Consider the following 13,957-nt stretch of genomic DNA (forward strand, 5'->3'; position numbering starts at 1 on the left):
TCTCTATGTTCTTATAAAAGCACCCCTCAATTTAACATCAGTTATGCAAATCTCTTAACTATTATATCTTGCTTTTTGTGTGTTTAATTTAGTTTAAAGGCACAGTATATATTTAAAAGATGGTGTGGGTTTGTTCTAACTTATCCCCTGCATATATGTTTAATTAAACGGTATATTATGAAATATCGTCTAACACTTTTAAAGGAACTTCTTATGATTGACTAAACCAGCTGAAATGGCCCGTGTCATAATTGATATAGCCATTGTCTGTCATCTGGGACATTTGTTTGGACTAGAACTCAGAGCTGTGAAAACATTTCTGTTTAGTATCTGCTATTGTTGTAGCAGAGAGTAGAAAACTTACTTTAGTTCTCTGTGGACAACTGAGAAAGAAGACTAAGATAGGAACACATACAGTATAGGCATGGGTACTCCTAAGGTCCTAACCCATTGCTAGAAAAGTTTTCGTCAGACGTGTCAAGTGCCTCATTTTCCTTTAATGAATCCACTCCATGTTTTTTGTTAGGACCAGCCTGGCATGACCATTTATGGTCTAGCATATTCTGAAAATGTGCCATGTTGACTGTTATTGAAGGCACTGGGAGGAGGAGGAGGAGGAGGAGGCATAAAATTCTACACTGTCAAATCAGAGACATTAATCTGTACTCTGGCAGGTTGTAGATGCAACTCTTGGTGCTGGAGCTGGTGGTATAATGAGGAACACAGTTTGTTTCCCACTATGTGAAACTGATGTCTAAGATGGTGACTGTAGAATACACATACAGAAATGACTCTTTCCTTTAGTTACTCCTTTGGTAGAAGACAAGATGATTTGATTAGTTCTAGTGTTCCAAGCACCACATCAACACCAACAGTTACCTCTGCAGCTGAGCTTCAGAAGAGCCTCCTCTGCAGCACAAGCTCGACTGCAAAGACTCCCGTGGCCTCTCCCTCCACAGGCACACAGAGCAGGTGAGCCACAGAGCCAGTCTGTGTCCGGTCTGCTGTGCGCTTATGTACGTGCATGCATCGCTGTGTAGGAGAATGTGGGCTCTGGATTTTTTTATTTACCTTGTTAAAATTGCTCTTGAGCAAAAATTGGTTCCACAAACAAGCAATTATGCATGTCTCGGGGGGGAAATCTAATGTCTTGAATTACATTGCTTAAAATAAAAATTTCTTTCTTTGACAGCTCTGGTTGAGCTGTTTGATTACTAATTGCAAAAAGGCTCATCTTGTGTTTTTAAAAAATCCATCCCTGGTGTCACATGTTTTCAGCTTCTAGAAATTGCTTTCGTTGTTTAGCTGTTTTCCTTTTCTCTTTTTGTGTTGCTGCTTACGATGCTATAGTACCTCAAATCGTTTGTGGGCTGAGGATAGTACTGAGAAAGAAAAGGACAGTGCTCCTACCACAGTCACCATTCCTGTTGCTCCAACTGTTGTAAATGCTGCAGCTTCTACCACAACCCTGACTACAACTACTGCTGGCACTGTTTCCTCCACATCAGAGGTCAGGGAGAGACGCAGGTGTGTAAAGGTCCTGACACTACTAGTTGTGCTGATATGCTTGCTCAGTTTTTGGTATTTTGTGTTCTTTGTTTGTTTGTTTTGTTTTGTTTTTTCAGAAATTTAATATGTATTATTAGTTAGTTTTATGTTGCTGTGATAAAACATTATGACCAAGACAACTTAGAGAATAGGGGATTTTTGCTTATGGTTCTGGAGGGTTAGAGTCCATAATGGCACAGTGAAGGCAGCAGGCAGAGGTACGGGAAGCCGAGAACTCCTCACACCTTGAACTGCTGTGCTGCATAGAGAGAGGAAGCCCTGGGAATGGCAGGTGGCTTTGAAATCTTAGGGCCCACCCCCAGTGACATCCTTCCTCCAACAACGTCACACTTAGGGCCCACCCCCAGTGACATACTTCCTCCAACAACGTCACACTTCCAAAGCCTCCTCAAGCACCTCTACCAACTGGGCACCAAGGGGTCAAATACATGAGCCTAAGGGGACATTCTCATTCAAACCACCACAGTGACCATTTTCTTAATAAACTAATACGTGAGGAGGCATCATGTATGGGTCGGGCTGAGCTAAATGGACATAGCTAGCAGTTACTAGTTGGCCCATCTCTGAAAGAATTGATGTTTGGGGCAATCAAAGGCAAAGCCAGACAACTATCTTCTTAGCTGTTGGGGTCTTAGTATTATTTGAATGTGTGTGTGTGTGTGTGTGTGTGTGTGTGTGTGTGTGTGTGTGTGTGTTATGAAGACCTAAAGATACTTAAGAGAAATTATATACAACACATACCAAGATTTATTGTTCTCATTGCAAAGGAAATAGATGTATTTTATTTTAAATAGTTTTGTTTTTAATTTTCATCATAAGATTGTTAGGCTGGGCTGGCAGTTTAGCCTAGAGATAGCCATTGCTTCACTTACCAGACCTGGAGTCAGTCTTTCCTCCTCCTCCTTCACCTCCCTTCTTCCTTCTTCCCAATTCTTTCCCCCCTCCTTTCCCTTCCTTCTCCCTCCTCCTTCCTTCTGTTTCCTTCCTCCTCTTTTTCCTTTTCACTGGGAGTCATACAAGGAGCTTCCATCTACTACTGAGTTACACTGTACACACTTAAGGGGTTTGGGGATGTTTTCTTTCTTTTTTTTTTTTTTTCTGGTTGGTTTTGGTTTTGGTTTGAGACAGGGTTTCTCTGTGTAGCCCTTGCTGTCCTGGAAACTCACTCTGTAGACCAAGCTGGCCTCGAACTCACAAAGATCCACCTGCCTCTGCCTCCCAAGTGCTGGGATTAAAGACGTGCACATCGGCCTGGCTGACATTTGTGTCTTAATCATGATTTCCAAGTCAGAATTTCTTCTTCTGTATGGAAAAGTCTTTACCCTACATACCTTTTTTTAACTTACAGAATCCATTCGAGCTCCAACATTCCATGCTTTTAAACAAAATTCCAAGTGACAAGTAAAGTATAATGACTATCTGCCCAGAGTCAGCAGTTGTTTCAGAATTCAATGATTGTGTCTTCCCACCTTCCCATTCTCCTCGGTGCTAGGGCTTGAAACCAGTGCCTTGTGCATTCTAGGGAAGCCCTCAGGCCCTCAGCTTTCAAACTGATTTTACATTAGGTTTATTGATTGCACTTAAGGAGAGAATTGAGGTGTGTATGGCTTTTAAATACTAAAAGTAATTTTAGTGTCTAGACTTCCACATGAAATAGTTAACTGAACATTTTAATGCATTGTTGGCCTTTTCTGATTATCTTTTAATTAAATTTCACCAGTGGGTATGAAATGCATATAATTATTTATTTGCCTTAAAGTATATACATAATGGCATTAAAAATATATTGGGCAAGGCTAGTAATTTGGCTCAGTTATAGAATACTTGTTAGCACGTATGAGATCCTGGGTTTGGTCATCAGTGCCAGGAAAAAAGATAGTAAATTGTGACTAACAAAGTAAATCAATATATTTATCCCATAACTAATTTGAGTATACACTTTAATATAATATGAAATTATGCAGCACACTGTTAAATTATTCATGTTGATCAGGATTGTATCCAATTTCTCCTTTTTTTTAGTTAAAATTACCAATGCATTAATTTTTTATTAATTTATCTGTATGTGGATGTAGTATATCTGTTAGCAGGTACATGCATACTAGTGCACATATACACCTTTCTGCTTGCTTTTTTGAGATAGAGTCTTTCAGTGAACATGATCTGTCTTCCAGCATCTGCCCCTCTCAGCCCTCAAGACTGGCGATATAAGCAAGTGCAGCCATGCTTAGCTCTTATGTGGGAGCCTAGGCCTTGAACTCATGCTTACACAGCAAGTAGTCTAGCCCACGAGTCATTGTTACACCTGATAAATTAGTAGAGAAAAACTAACATCAGACAGTAGACTGTCTGAGGATAGAAAGTGACTTCGGTGTAAGTGCTTGTTATTTACCATAATTTTAAATGCCAAGAATATCTTACAAACAACCCCATACTTACATGGGACTGTTGCTTTAGTGCAGTGACTGTTCCACATTCCCCACAGCTCTCCCACCCATAGCTCTCCCACTTGTCTCTTCCCATTTCCTCTGAGCTGGACATGGTGGATCATACCTGTTATCCCAGCACCCAGGAGGGTAAGACAAAAGTCACAAGATTAAGGTCAATCTGGCCTTAGATAATGATGTTCAAGCCAGTCTGGACTGTATAATAAAACTGTATTAAAAGAAAACAAAATAAATTCACTCTGGAAGGAAAAAGCTAAGTGTGAAATATAGAAGGGTGTTATTTAAATATATAATTTGTTTGACCAATTAAAATATCATTATAAGTAAATACACTTTTAGCTAACAAACATCATTAAAATAAAATTTTGTAGGATAAAGCATTAGGAAAAATCTTTAACTAAAAATAAAAATGTTGAGCTGATTAATAGGCCATGGTTTTATGCTAATTGGAGACAGATACTGCACAGAAAATTAAAGTACACAGATTTTTTACAAGCCTTTCAACTAGTACTTTACCCCCTTAACCTGCATATGTTATCAGTTATTAACATTCATGGAAATTTGAAAGTAAATTTAAAAAGAGTCCAGGCTTATTGGAATAAAGGGTAGGATGACAGGTTAGTGCTCTTTTCATATGGCTAAAATAAATAGGCAAGTCGACTGGAGAGATGGCTCAGTGGATAAAGTGCCTGCTACATAAGCATAAGGATTGGAACTCAGATCTCAGAAGCCACACACATGCCACATGGTCATGGCAAGATCGCTAGCCCAGTCAGTGTAACCTGCAAACTCTGGGTTGATGGGAAGACCCTGCTGAATAAGTCGGGACACAAATGAGGAAGGCTTCTGAGACATCAACCTCAGGCCTTCACATGCATCTGTACACATATGTACATGTACAAGCATGGTGTGCGTGTGCTCCTCACATACAAACAGCACACACACACACAACAGAACAAGTGAAGAGGGTTTTTCATTCAGAGCTGAATTCGTAACTCAGTAGTCATGTTCCTACTTACTAAGCAGCTCATGAGGGGCTGAAGTGATGGCTGCAGTTGTCTGGCTTCTTTCACTTACTTTCTTTAACTAGACAAGCTCTCACTTTGGAATTCATCTTTTCTTTTTATCTAGTAGCTTCCACAAAAGGCCAGTATGTGCAAAAACAAAGGATGGATGAGTGGATGGATGGGTGGATGGATGGATGGATGGATGGATGGATGGATGGATGGATGGATGGAACAAACAAACAGCTATATTTCCAGGCTGAGGAGCATCCACATTTAGTAGACATGCCATGCAGAGAGAAAGGGGAAAGGGACAGAAGGGATTTTCCCTTCTTAATTTAAATAATTTTGGCAAATCAGTCCGGAAAGCTGGTACTAATGGTACTTACACGTAGCTCACATTGCAGTAGTACTAATAGAATCTCAACTAAGATTGTAAGAAAAATTCGAAAGCTAGTAGACAAAATGTTTCGTTTGTTGATTTCTCCCACCCCCTCTCCCCCCGCACCTCCACTTTTAGAAGACCACACTAAATTTGTAAAAAACAAGAATTTTATCTTTAAGACAAGTAAAATTTGGGTTTGTAAAGTTTAGGTCAGAACTGGTACTCTGGTGAGATTCTCTGTAGGAGCACTGGCTGCTCTTCCAGAGGACCTGGTCCCAGCAACCACATGGTAGCTTACAACTTCAGTGTCAGAAAGGTCAGACACCCTCACACAGACATACATGTAGGCAAAATACCCATCAACATAAAATTAAAATTAAGAAAAAAAAAGAATTCTTCTGTGAAATGCTTCAGTTATAGATTTCCCTCAAGATGCACATAGTGCTCTGTGACAGCAGAAAATCATCTTTCTGACCGGATGAGGTTATACAGTGTTTCCTGAAGCCAGGCTTTGTTTGTTCGAGATTGCTGCAGAAAATGCCATGACCAAAAGCAGCTTGGGGAGGGAAAGTTTTATTTCAGCTTACAGCAGTTAGGTCAGGAACCTGGAGCAGGAGCTGATGCAGAGGCTGTGGAGAGTGCTGCTCACTGGCTGCTCTCCGTGCATGGCCTGCTCAGCCGCTTTTTTGTAGCACCCAGGACCACCACCCACAGCGAGGAGGGCATCTCACATCAATCATCAATGGAGAGAACGCACCACAGGCTTGCCCACAACCACAGGCTTGCCCACAACCAGATCTGGCGGGGCATTTTCTAAGTTGACGTTCCCCCTCCAAATGACTCTAACTTCTGTCAAGTTGTCCTAAAACTAGCTAGCACTGAGATTATAAAAACAGCTTAAGTCAAAATAACTGCTGTAGTGTAATTTTGCCTTTCTATAAATTTGCTAAATGTCCCATTCAACGAAAAAAATTACCATTTTTGAACTTTTCAGACTGACTTGCTCTCAGTTGCTGTAGTTATAGTAGAGGCAAAGAAAGCCAGTCCTCTCATCTTGGTTCAAACCATCTAGTTTTACCTAACTGCTAAGATTGAAGCTACTGATGAAATAAATTTGTCGTCTGCCAGTTACCTAAGAACACAGATGCTAAGAACAGTGAATCATACATTCTAGTCTTAGCAGACTTGAGAAAAAGTCAGACGTATGGACAGTAATAAATACGCTTTCTGTGTTTGAAAGAAATGGGTGCTCTCTAATGAATTTTTTTAAAAAATAAAAATCTATAGCTGATTGAAAGGAGTATGGCTGTGTGCTGTACAGTCCCTGGGTTTAGAGTTTAACAGTCTCGTGTAAGAAATGCAAATGCATAGAACCAGTAGTGGACTCTGAAGCTGATCATGCTTTAATGAATAGTGTTGTGTCAGAGGGCAAAGTGAGGAACAGGTTGAGGTGAGTGCTAATGCTGACAAAGCCCTTCTGAAGAGCAGCACTGCAAAAAGGCAGATGGACTGCTCCATTAGCTGGGTTCTGGAGAGAGTAGGTGGAATACGCTAAGCTTCACACAGAAAACAGGGTTCTGTAATGTGCTCAGATAAAGGTGAGTTCAGTACAAAATGGCGTTCATGATTGAACATCCCCAAGTAATATTTGTGACTACAGGCTAATCTTCATCTCCTTTTGAGATGTTCACATTCTGAACAAGAATATGATTTGTAGGCCGGATTTGGTGGCGCACGCCTTTAATCCCAGCACTTGGGAGGCAGAGGCAGGCAGATTGCTGTGAGTTCGAGGCCGGCCTGGTCTACAAAGTGAGTCCAGAACAGCTAGGGCTACACAGAGAGACCATGTCTCGAAAAACAAAAACAAACAAACAAACAAAAGAATATGATTTGTACTCAGTGTTCCCATCTCAATACAAACATTCCGACATTTACAGTAGAGACTTTAAGTCAGACAGCACATGTCATCTTAAGACTGTTAAAACAAAAACAGGCCAGAGGGGGGGATTTAAGGAATTTGGAGTTAGGTTAGGAAGGAATGTGTACTTAAAAATATTGTGGTTATAAAAAAACTAAAACCCTGTCTCCCACTTTTTGGGGGGCCGGGGGTTGGATTGGATTGGGATTTTGAGACAGTGTTTCTCTGTGTAGCCCTGGCTGTAAACCAGGCTGGCCTCAAACTGGCAGAGATCTGCCTGCCTCTGCCTCCTGAGTGTGGGTGTGTACCACCACTGCCCAGCCCCCTCCTCCCCCCTTTTAAAAATCAAGTTACATTATTTCTTGTTAATTAAGACTATTAGCTATAACAAGGAAGAAGTCAGCATGTTATACTAAGTATAACTGGTTCCTGCCGAGGAAGCAACAACCATGGGCTAAAGAGCTTACTCAGTGCTTGAGCACTTGTTCCTCTAGAGGGCCGCATTCAGCTCCCAGCACCTCATAGTGATTCAGAGCTGTCTCTCTCTCTGCTTCCAAGGAATCCCAGGGGTCTTTGTGGGCATCAGGCAGGCAAGTGGCTCAGATATACATGCAGGCAAAGCACCCACACACATAAATTAAGAGGACTGGTCATACTGCATTTAATGAATTTCAAAGCAGGTACAAACATTTTCTGAAGATTTTTTTTTAACCCATTAAACACTGCCTGCTTGTTTTAATTACAAACATTGATAAATATTTATATTCACAAATATTGAACCTCTAACTAACAATTTTTATTTATTACTATAGGTCATACCTCACTCCTGTTAGGGACGAAGAGTCTGAATCCCAAAGAAAAGCAAGATCTAGACAAGCAAGACAGTCTAGACGGTCAACACAGGTATATCTAACATGTATAATGCAGAGACATATACACACTTAATGCATGGCATTTTCATTTCAGTCGCTGTGTGAATAACCAGAAGAGATAATGGTTGCAGTATCCACCCATAGCCTTTGTATAGAAGGTTACACTTTCAGTGTCACATTACAGCTAATTTATAGTATTTTTGTCTCTTTGAGTGTTTTTAGGTTTTTTGGTTTGGTTGGTTTTGGTTTTGGTTTTAGTTTTTCAAAGCCACACAGGGTTTTGCTGTGTGTCCTTGGCTGAGTGACTTGTTTTGTAGACCAGGCTAGTCTCGAACTCAGAGAGATCTGCCTGCCTCTGCCTCCCCCCAAGTGCTGGGATTATAGGTGTACGCTGCTGCACTCACCTTGAATGTTGTTTTTTAACCCCCTATTCCTAATTTGGTTTTTGGCAGAGTATTCTTAAGTGTTAAAATTCATTAATATTATGGTGCCTTTTGGTTTGGTTTGGTTTGGTTTTTGTTTTGTTGGTTTTTCAAGACAGAATATCTCTATGTGGCTCTGGCTGTCCTGAAGGTAGTTATGTAGAACAAGCTGGCCTCAAACTTGGAGATCCTCCTGCCTCTGCCTCCTGAGTGCTTTGATTAACTCTGTGCACCACTGCCACCTGGTATATGATGCCTTATAATTAGGTATCATCTGTGGAATATGTAGAGGTGAAGAATAAAGTAAAGGCTAGTGCTGAGTATGGAATGGAATTGTAGAGGTGAAGGAATAAAGAAGAAGAGGCCTAGTGCTGAGTATAGAACAGAGCAAATGGACAGGTGTCAACAGTGTCTCTCAGGGTTGTGACCAGCTTCCTTCTCATCACTCTGATGCCGATCGATGCCTTTCCTGCAGTGAAGGAATGCTAGAGCATGGTTCAGCTGTTTGAACTTTACCATGACTTGCCTATCAAAACATTTTGTTTGTTGGGTCTTAAGCTTGTTCTCAAGGGCTTTAGCCTGAAAACATTACTTATTGAAAATTTTGTCAAGCCTCATAATGTATGAAAATTAATCCATATGGTGTATTACATAGATCGGCTGTTCCTCTCCTGAAATTAGAACCATATATTCAGATCTTTCCATTTTCGTTACTATTTTGTTAGTTTATGAATATAGACACTTTCTTATCTATAGTCATAACCTTCCTCATTCCTAATCATTGTTGGGTGGTTTTTTTTGTTTGTTTGTTTGTTTTTTTTTTTTTTTTTTTTTTTTGCTGTTTTTGTTTTTGTTTTTCTGCCATGTAAAAATTACATTTGTATTTGATGTATCCGCTTGTAAAGTATTCTGTTTAACTGACTTATTGTGTCTCACAATTTATGCTTTTTTTCGTGTGCAGGGGGTAACGCTGACTGAACTTCAAGAGGCTGAAAAAACAATAGGAAGAAGTCGTTCTACAAGAACCAGAGAACAAGAAAATGAAGAGAAAGAAAAAGAGGAAAAAGAAAAACAGGATAAAGAGAAACAAGAAGAAAAGAAGGAATCAGAAACATGTAGAGAAGATGAATATAAACAAAAGTATTCCAGAACATACGATGAGGTAATAGTGTTGCTTATGGTACTGAGTGTGCTGTGTGTATGGCCTATTAAGCAGTGTATGAAACATGGAGGCTTGGACTGGATCTGAATGGCTTTGGCATGACAAGAACAGCCTTGTCCTTTGAAATCAGTTTTGTGTCTTACACATCTTTACTGATGTTCCACAGACTTATGCACGTTACAGACCAGTGTCAACATCAAGTTCAACCACTCCATCCTCCTCTTCACTTTCTACCATAGGCAGTTCGCTCTATGCTTCGAGTCAGCTAAACAGGCCAAATAGTCTTGTAGGTATAACGTCTGCCTACTCCCGGGGATTAACAAAGGAAAATGAAAGAGGTAAGAAATCAAGTCATTTCAAGTACGTAATCTTTTGAGTTAGGTTTCCCTAATTAGTACGTAGTACAGCTAAAGAGCATCTGAAACTGACTTCCTGAGCAGAGGCAATGTAGAGCACCTCGTGTTCCATATGTGTCTACATTTTTACAAATTCAGAACCCCTAGAATTCTTTAGTACAGAAGCCATTTGCAGTGAAGAAACAGAAATCTTAAGACTAACATGCTTATTGATTTTTCTGTCAATCAATGATAGATTTTTTTAGAAGTTTGCCCTTAGAATGGAGATGAAGTGATAGAAGACAGTGGTAGAAGCAGCAGATGACTCTGGTCGTCTGTCCCATCATGTGGTTTTGTTTGTTTCCTCTTATACTTGCTATCACACATTAATAACTGTTCTTCCCATCAATCCCATTGTTTTTTACTCTGTGATGGCTCTGGGAAATGTTTTATTTTGAACAGCAAGGACATGAGATAATTTGTTCTTAGGATCATTAAAAATGTATCTTAATGGGGATTAAAATGCATATTTATACCAAATATATAGGAGTACTGATGGAGGCAAAAATTACATATATTTTTTCAAGACAGGGTTTCTCTGAGTAGCCTTGGCTATCCTGGATTAGCGTTGTAGGCCAAGCTGGCCTTAAACTCACTAAGATCTACCTGCCTTTGCCTCCCCAAGTGCTGGGATTATAGGCGTGCACCACCTCTGAGCCTGGCTATGCAAAAATTATTTTTAATTGGAGAGATGTAAGCTTCCCAAAAGAGTCAGACTTTGAATTGATGTATGATTTTAAAAAACAAAACAAAACAAAAACATTTAGTTTTGTATGTGCTAGATGAGGACATATGTATGTAAGTCCAATGGCACACCTGTGGAGGGAGGGACAGCTCGTTAGAGTCTGCTCTTTCCTTTCATCTTGGGGTCCCCTGGCTTGGCAGCAATTATGCTTACTCACTGAAGCCTCTAGCTGGCTCTAGAATTGTTGTGATGTATGCTTGTAAAGGTACTGTGGAGATAAATTGCAATCATTTGATTTATATAATCCATAATAGAGGGAGAGAAAAAAGAAGAGGAGAAAGAAGGTGAAGATAAGTCACAACCTAAATCAATCAGAGAGCGGCGGCGACCTAGAGAAAAAAGGCGGTCTACTGGAGTTTCACATTGGACACAAGATGTGAGAGCCTGTTAAAAACACTAGATAGAATATGTAGCCTGTCCAGAAGTACGGATTCATAATTTCTTACACCCCTAAGAGTATATATGTTTTAAATCATCAGTCCAGTTATTAAATTTTAAAATGCTTTATAGACACAGTCAACAAATATGTGTGCATGCGCACACACACACACACATACATAAATCAGGAGTTCTATTCAGATTTTGAAATAATTATAATGGCTGTTAGTCATGGTATACACATTATTTTAAACTGTTAAGTAGCCCCTTTGAAGAAAGATGCTTTACATGTTGTACTTTTAATTTGATTTTCACATTATATTGTACTTAAATAACAAATTTTGCTTCAAGCAATGCAAGATTACAACAGTCCTTGAAAAAGAAAAATTTTCAACCTAGGATTTGTAGGCTAGGGGTGCATCACTTGTCCAGCATGTGCAAAGCCATAGGTTCAATTCCAGTACCACAAGTACATTTCTTTTGCTAGATCACCAATTATAAACCTAATATTGCTATTTATTAGCAAATGGAAGAAATGTGGAGTATCACTGTTAATGTGAAAACACTTATATTTTAATATAAAATACAATTTTAAGGGAGCAAACATTTTAAATGTAGCCTCTTGGTAATTTTTCATTTCTAACAAACATTATTTTTAGTAGTTTCTTTGCAAAGCTGAGAGTCAAATTGGGACCTCATGCATTCTAGGCAAGAAAATGCTTTGTGAGTTCTGCAGAACCTCAATCCAAAAAACCTTTTTACTAAAGTATGATGTTTATTCAGAAATTTCATTAATAAACGTATAGCTTAGTGACAGCGTAAAAATGGCAATACAAAGTCCCCATATTTTCTCTCAGCCTTTATCATCCTCGTTTTCAAATGTAAGAGCATTTTACGTTTTTGAAGTACATCTATGCTGTTATATGTAGCAATATATTTACTTTCATTGGTATAAAATATTTTAATCTCTAAATTATATACATTCCTCCATTGAAAAAACAGAAGTTCATCCAGCTGACCCACACATCTCCATATGTTTCTCTTAGACTTAACAGTTTTAGTCTACAAAGTCCACCTCTTAAAGGGAGGAAACTTTCTTCTCATTTTTTTAATGCATCTTTTTAGAATTTTTATTTTCAGTTTATTTTTTCTATAAACAACATATCCCAGTCAACTCTTTTCTTAAAACTATCTTTTAATTCCAGAGACTTAGTTATCTTATCTTATTTTTTTATTAACAGTGTGATTCCATGTAGTACAAATAATACTGACTTATATAATTTAAAATATACAAGGAGCTAGGATACACAAGGACAGTGATCAAGGATGTATGTGGCTGTTTTGTTTGTAGTTGTTGTTTAAGGAAACTTAGACATAATATCCAGGGAGAACTTAAGTTTCATAAAGCCAAAAGTAAAGATTTAGGAAATTATAAGTATCTTCCTAAAAGCAGTCTTAGAAGAATAACTTACAGCTAAAGTGTAGACAGAAACTATTAAAGATACAATTAATAATTTTAAAAACCTTAAAGTTTTGAGAGTTGGAAATAAAATATAAATAGTAATGAAAAATAAGGGTCAGGGAAAAAAGAAAGTGTATTTTGTTTCCTTTAAATCTTAATTTAAAATTAATTTCACTTAATTAAAATTTTTAATATAGAAAAGTTTGAACATACATAAAAGCTTCATGATATATTTTTGCACAGAATCAAAATGTCAGAAGTACCACGTGTTTGATATGTGTCTCTGTTTGTAACACCGTTTGCCATTGTGCTTTAGAGTGATGAAAATGAGCAAGAGGATACAGAGGATGGCTCCAACAAGAAGGAGACTCAGGTGAGCAGCTGCGTCTGCACTGAGTGGGCTTCTGACAGGTGTCTCAACTGTGCTCACCTGTGTTTGCTCACTCAGATAGTTACTGTGCACTGTACTTACAGGTAGTGTGCCAGGATGGCTATGGATAGCATGGGGGCTTGCTTGATTCAGGTTTGGGCAAATTGAATAGGACATAGAGAATATTTTAGAGGTGCTGGAAGGAGGAGTGTTTTATTGATGTACAGCAACAGTCAGAAAACTTAAGCTTCAGAAGTTGAACAAGTAAAAAAGGAAGGAATGGACAAATAAAATTAAAGAAGTGTAAAAGTATACTTGATCAAAGGAAAATACCTGAAGGGTGCTCAAGTGGCAGAAATCTAGAAGTCATAGGCTTAGGTTTTATTACTAAAGTTGGCAAAGTTGTAATCTAAAGAAAATTCACCTCTGACTCTTTACCTGTGTCCAGAATTGATTCTCCAAAGTTGTTTTTTTTTTTTTAATTAACCGTACCTTAATCACACTACATGCCCAAGGATCATCTGAAAAGACAGCTCCCCATCAGTATAGCTGCAGCTTCTTCCCCTTGTGTTTTTATACTTCCCTTCAGTACCCTCTGAGAGTAGTAAAATATTTAAAGTCTCTATTCACACAGTACTTGATGCATGCGATGTGCATTAGCACCTCGCAACCTAAAAGGCATTCTAACCATGTTAATGTTGTCATTTTAATTTCCTAGAGAGCTGTTGCGTTTCCTTAGACTATCAAGAGTGTAAAGTAATGTAAACTAACAGCTGCTTACCTGTACTAGGTGACTGGACATTGCTGCTAGGTCCAAATAGACTTATT

The 13,957-nt window shown here is 38.8% G+C and overlaps 1 protein-coding gene across 11 annotated transcripts in view; it reads left to right on the top strand.

Moving 5' to 3' along the window:
- The window catches only part of Ppp1r12a (protein phosphatase 1 regulatory subunit 12A), a 105,062-nt gene that overhangs the window by 76,500 nt on the left and 14,605 nt on the right, over positions 1-13,957 (top strand). For 7 of the 11 annotated variants that reach the window (XM_051172985.1, XM_051172981.1, XM_051172983.1 and 4 more), the window contains 7 exons: positions 805-972; positions 1,351-1,527; positions 8,136-8,226; positions 9,579-9,779; positions 9,946-10,117; positions 11,174-11,295; positions 13,076-13,132. In XM_051172985.1, the coding sequence (XP_051028942.1) occupies positions 805-972; positions 1,351-1,527; positions 8,136-8,226; positions 9,579-9,779; positions 9,946-10,117; positions 11,174-11,295; positions 13,076-13,132 (988 nt within the window). The remainder of the gene's footprint in view (positions 1-804; positions 973-1,350; positions 1,528-8,135; positions 8,227-9,578; positions 9,780-9,945; positions 10,118-11,173; positions 11,296-13,075; positions 13,133-13,957) is intronic. The other 4 variants (XM_051172989.1, XM_051172992.1, XM_051172982.1 and 1 more) reach the window with 3 other exon arrangements.

Source organism: Acomys russatus, chromosome 31 (genome assembly GCF_903995435.1).
Source record: "Acomys russatus chromosome 31, mAcoRus1.1, whole genome shotgun sequence".
Taxonomy (NCBI): Eukaryota; Metazoa; Chordata; class Mammalia; order Rodentia; family Muridae; genus Acomys; species Acomys russatus.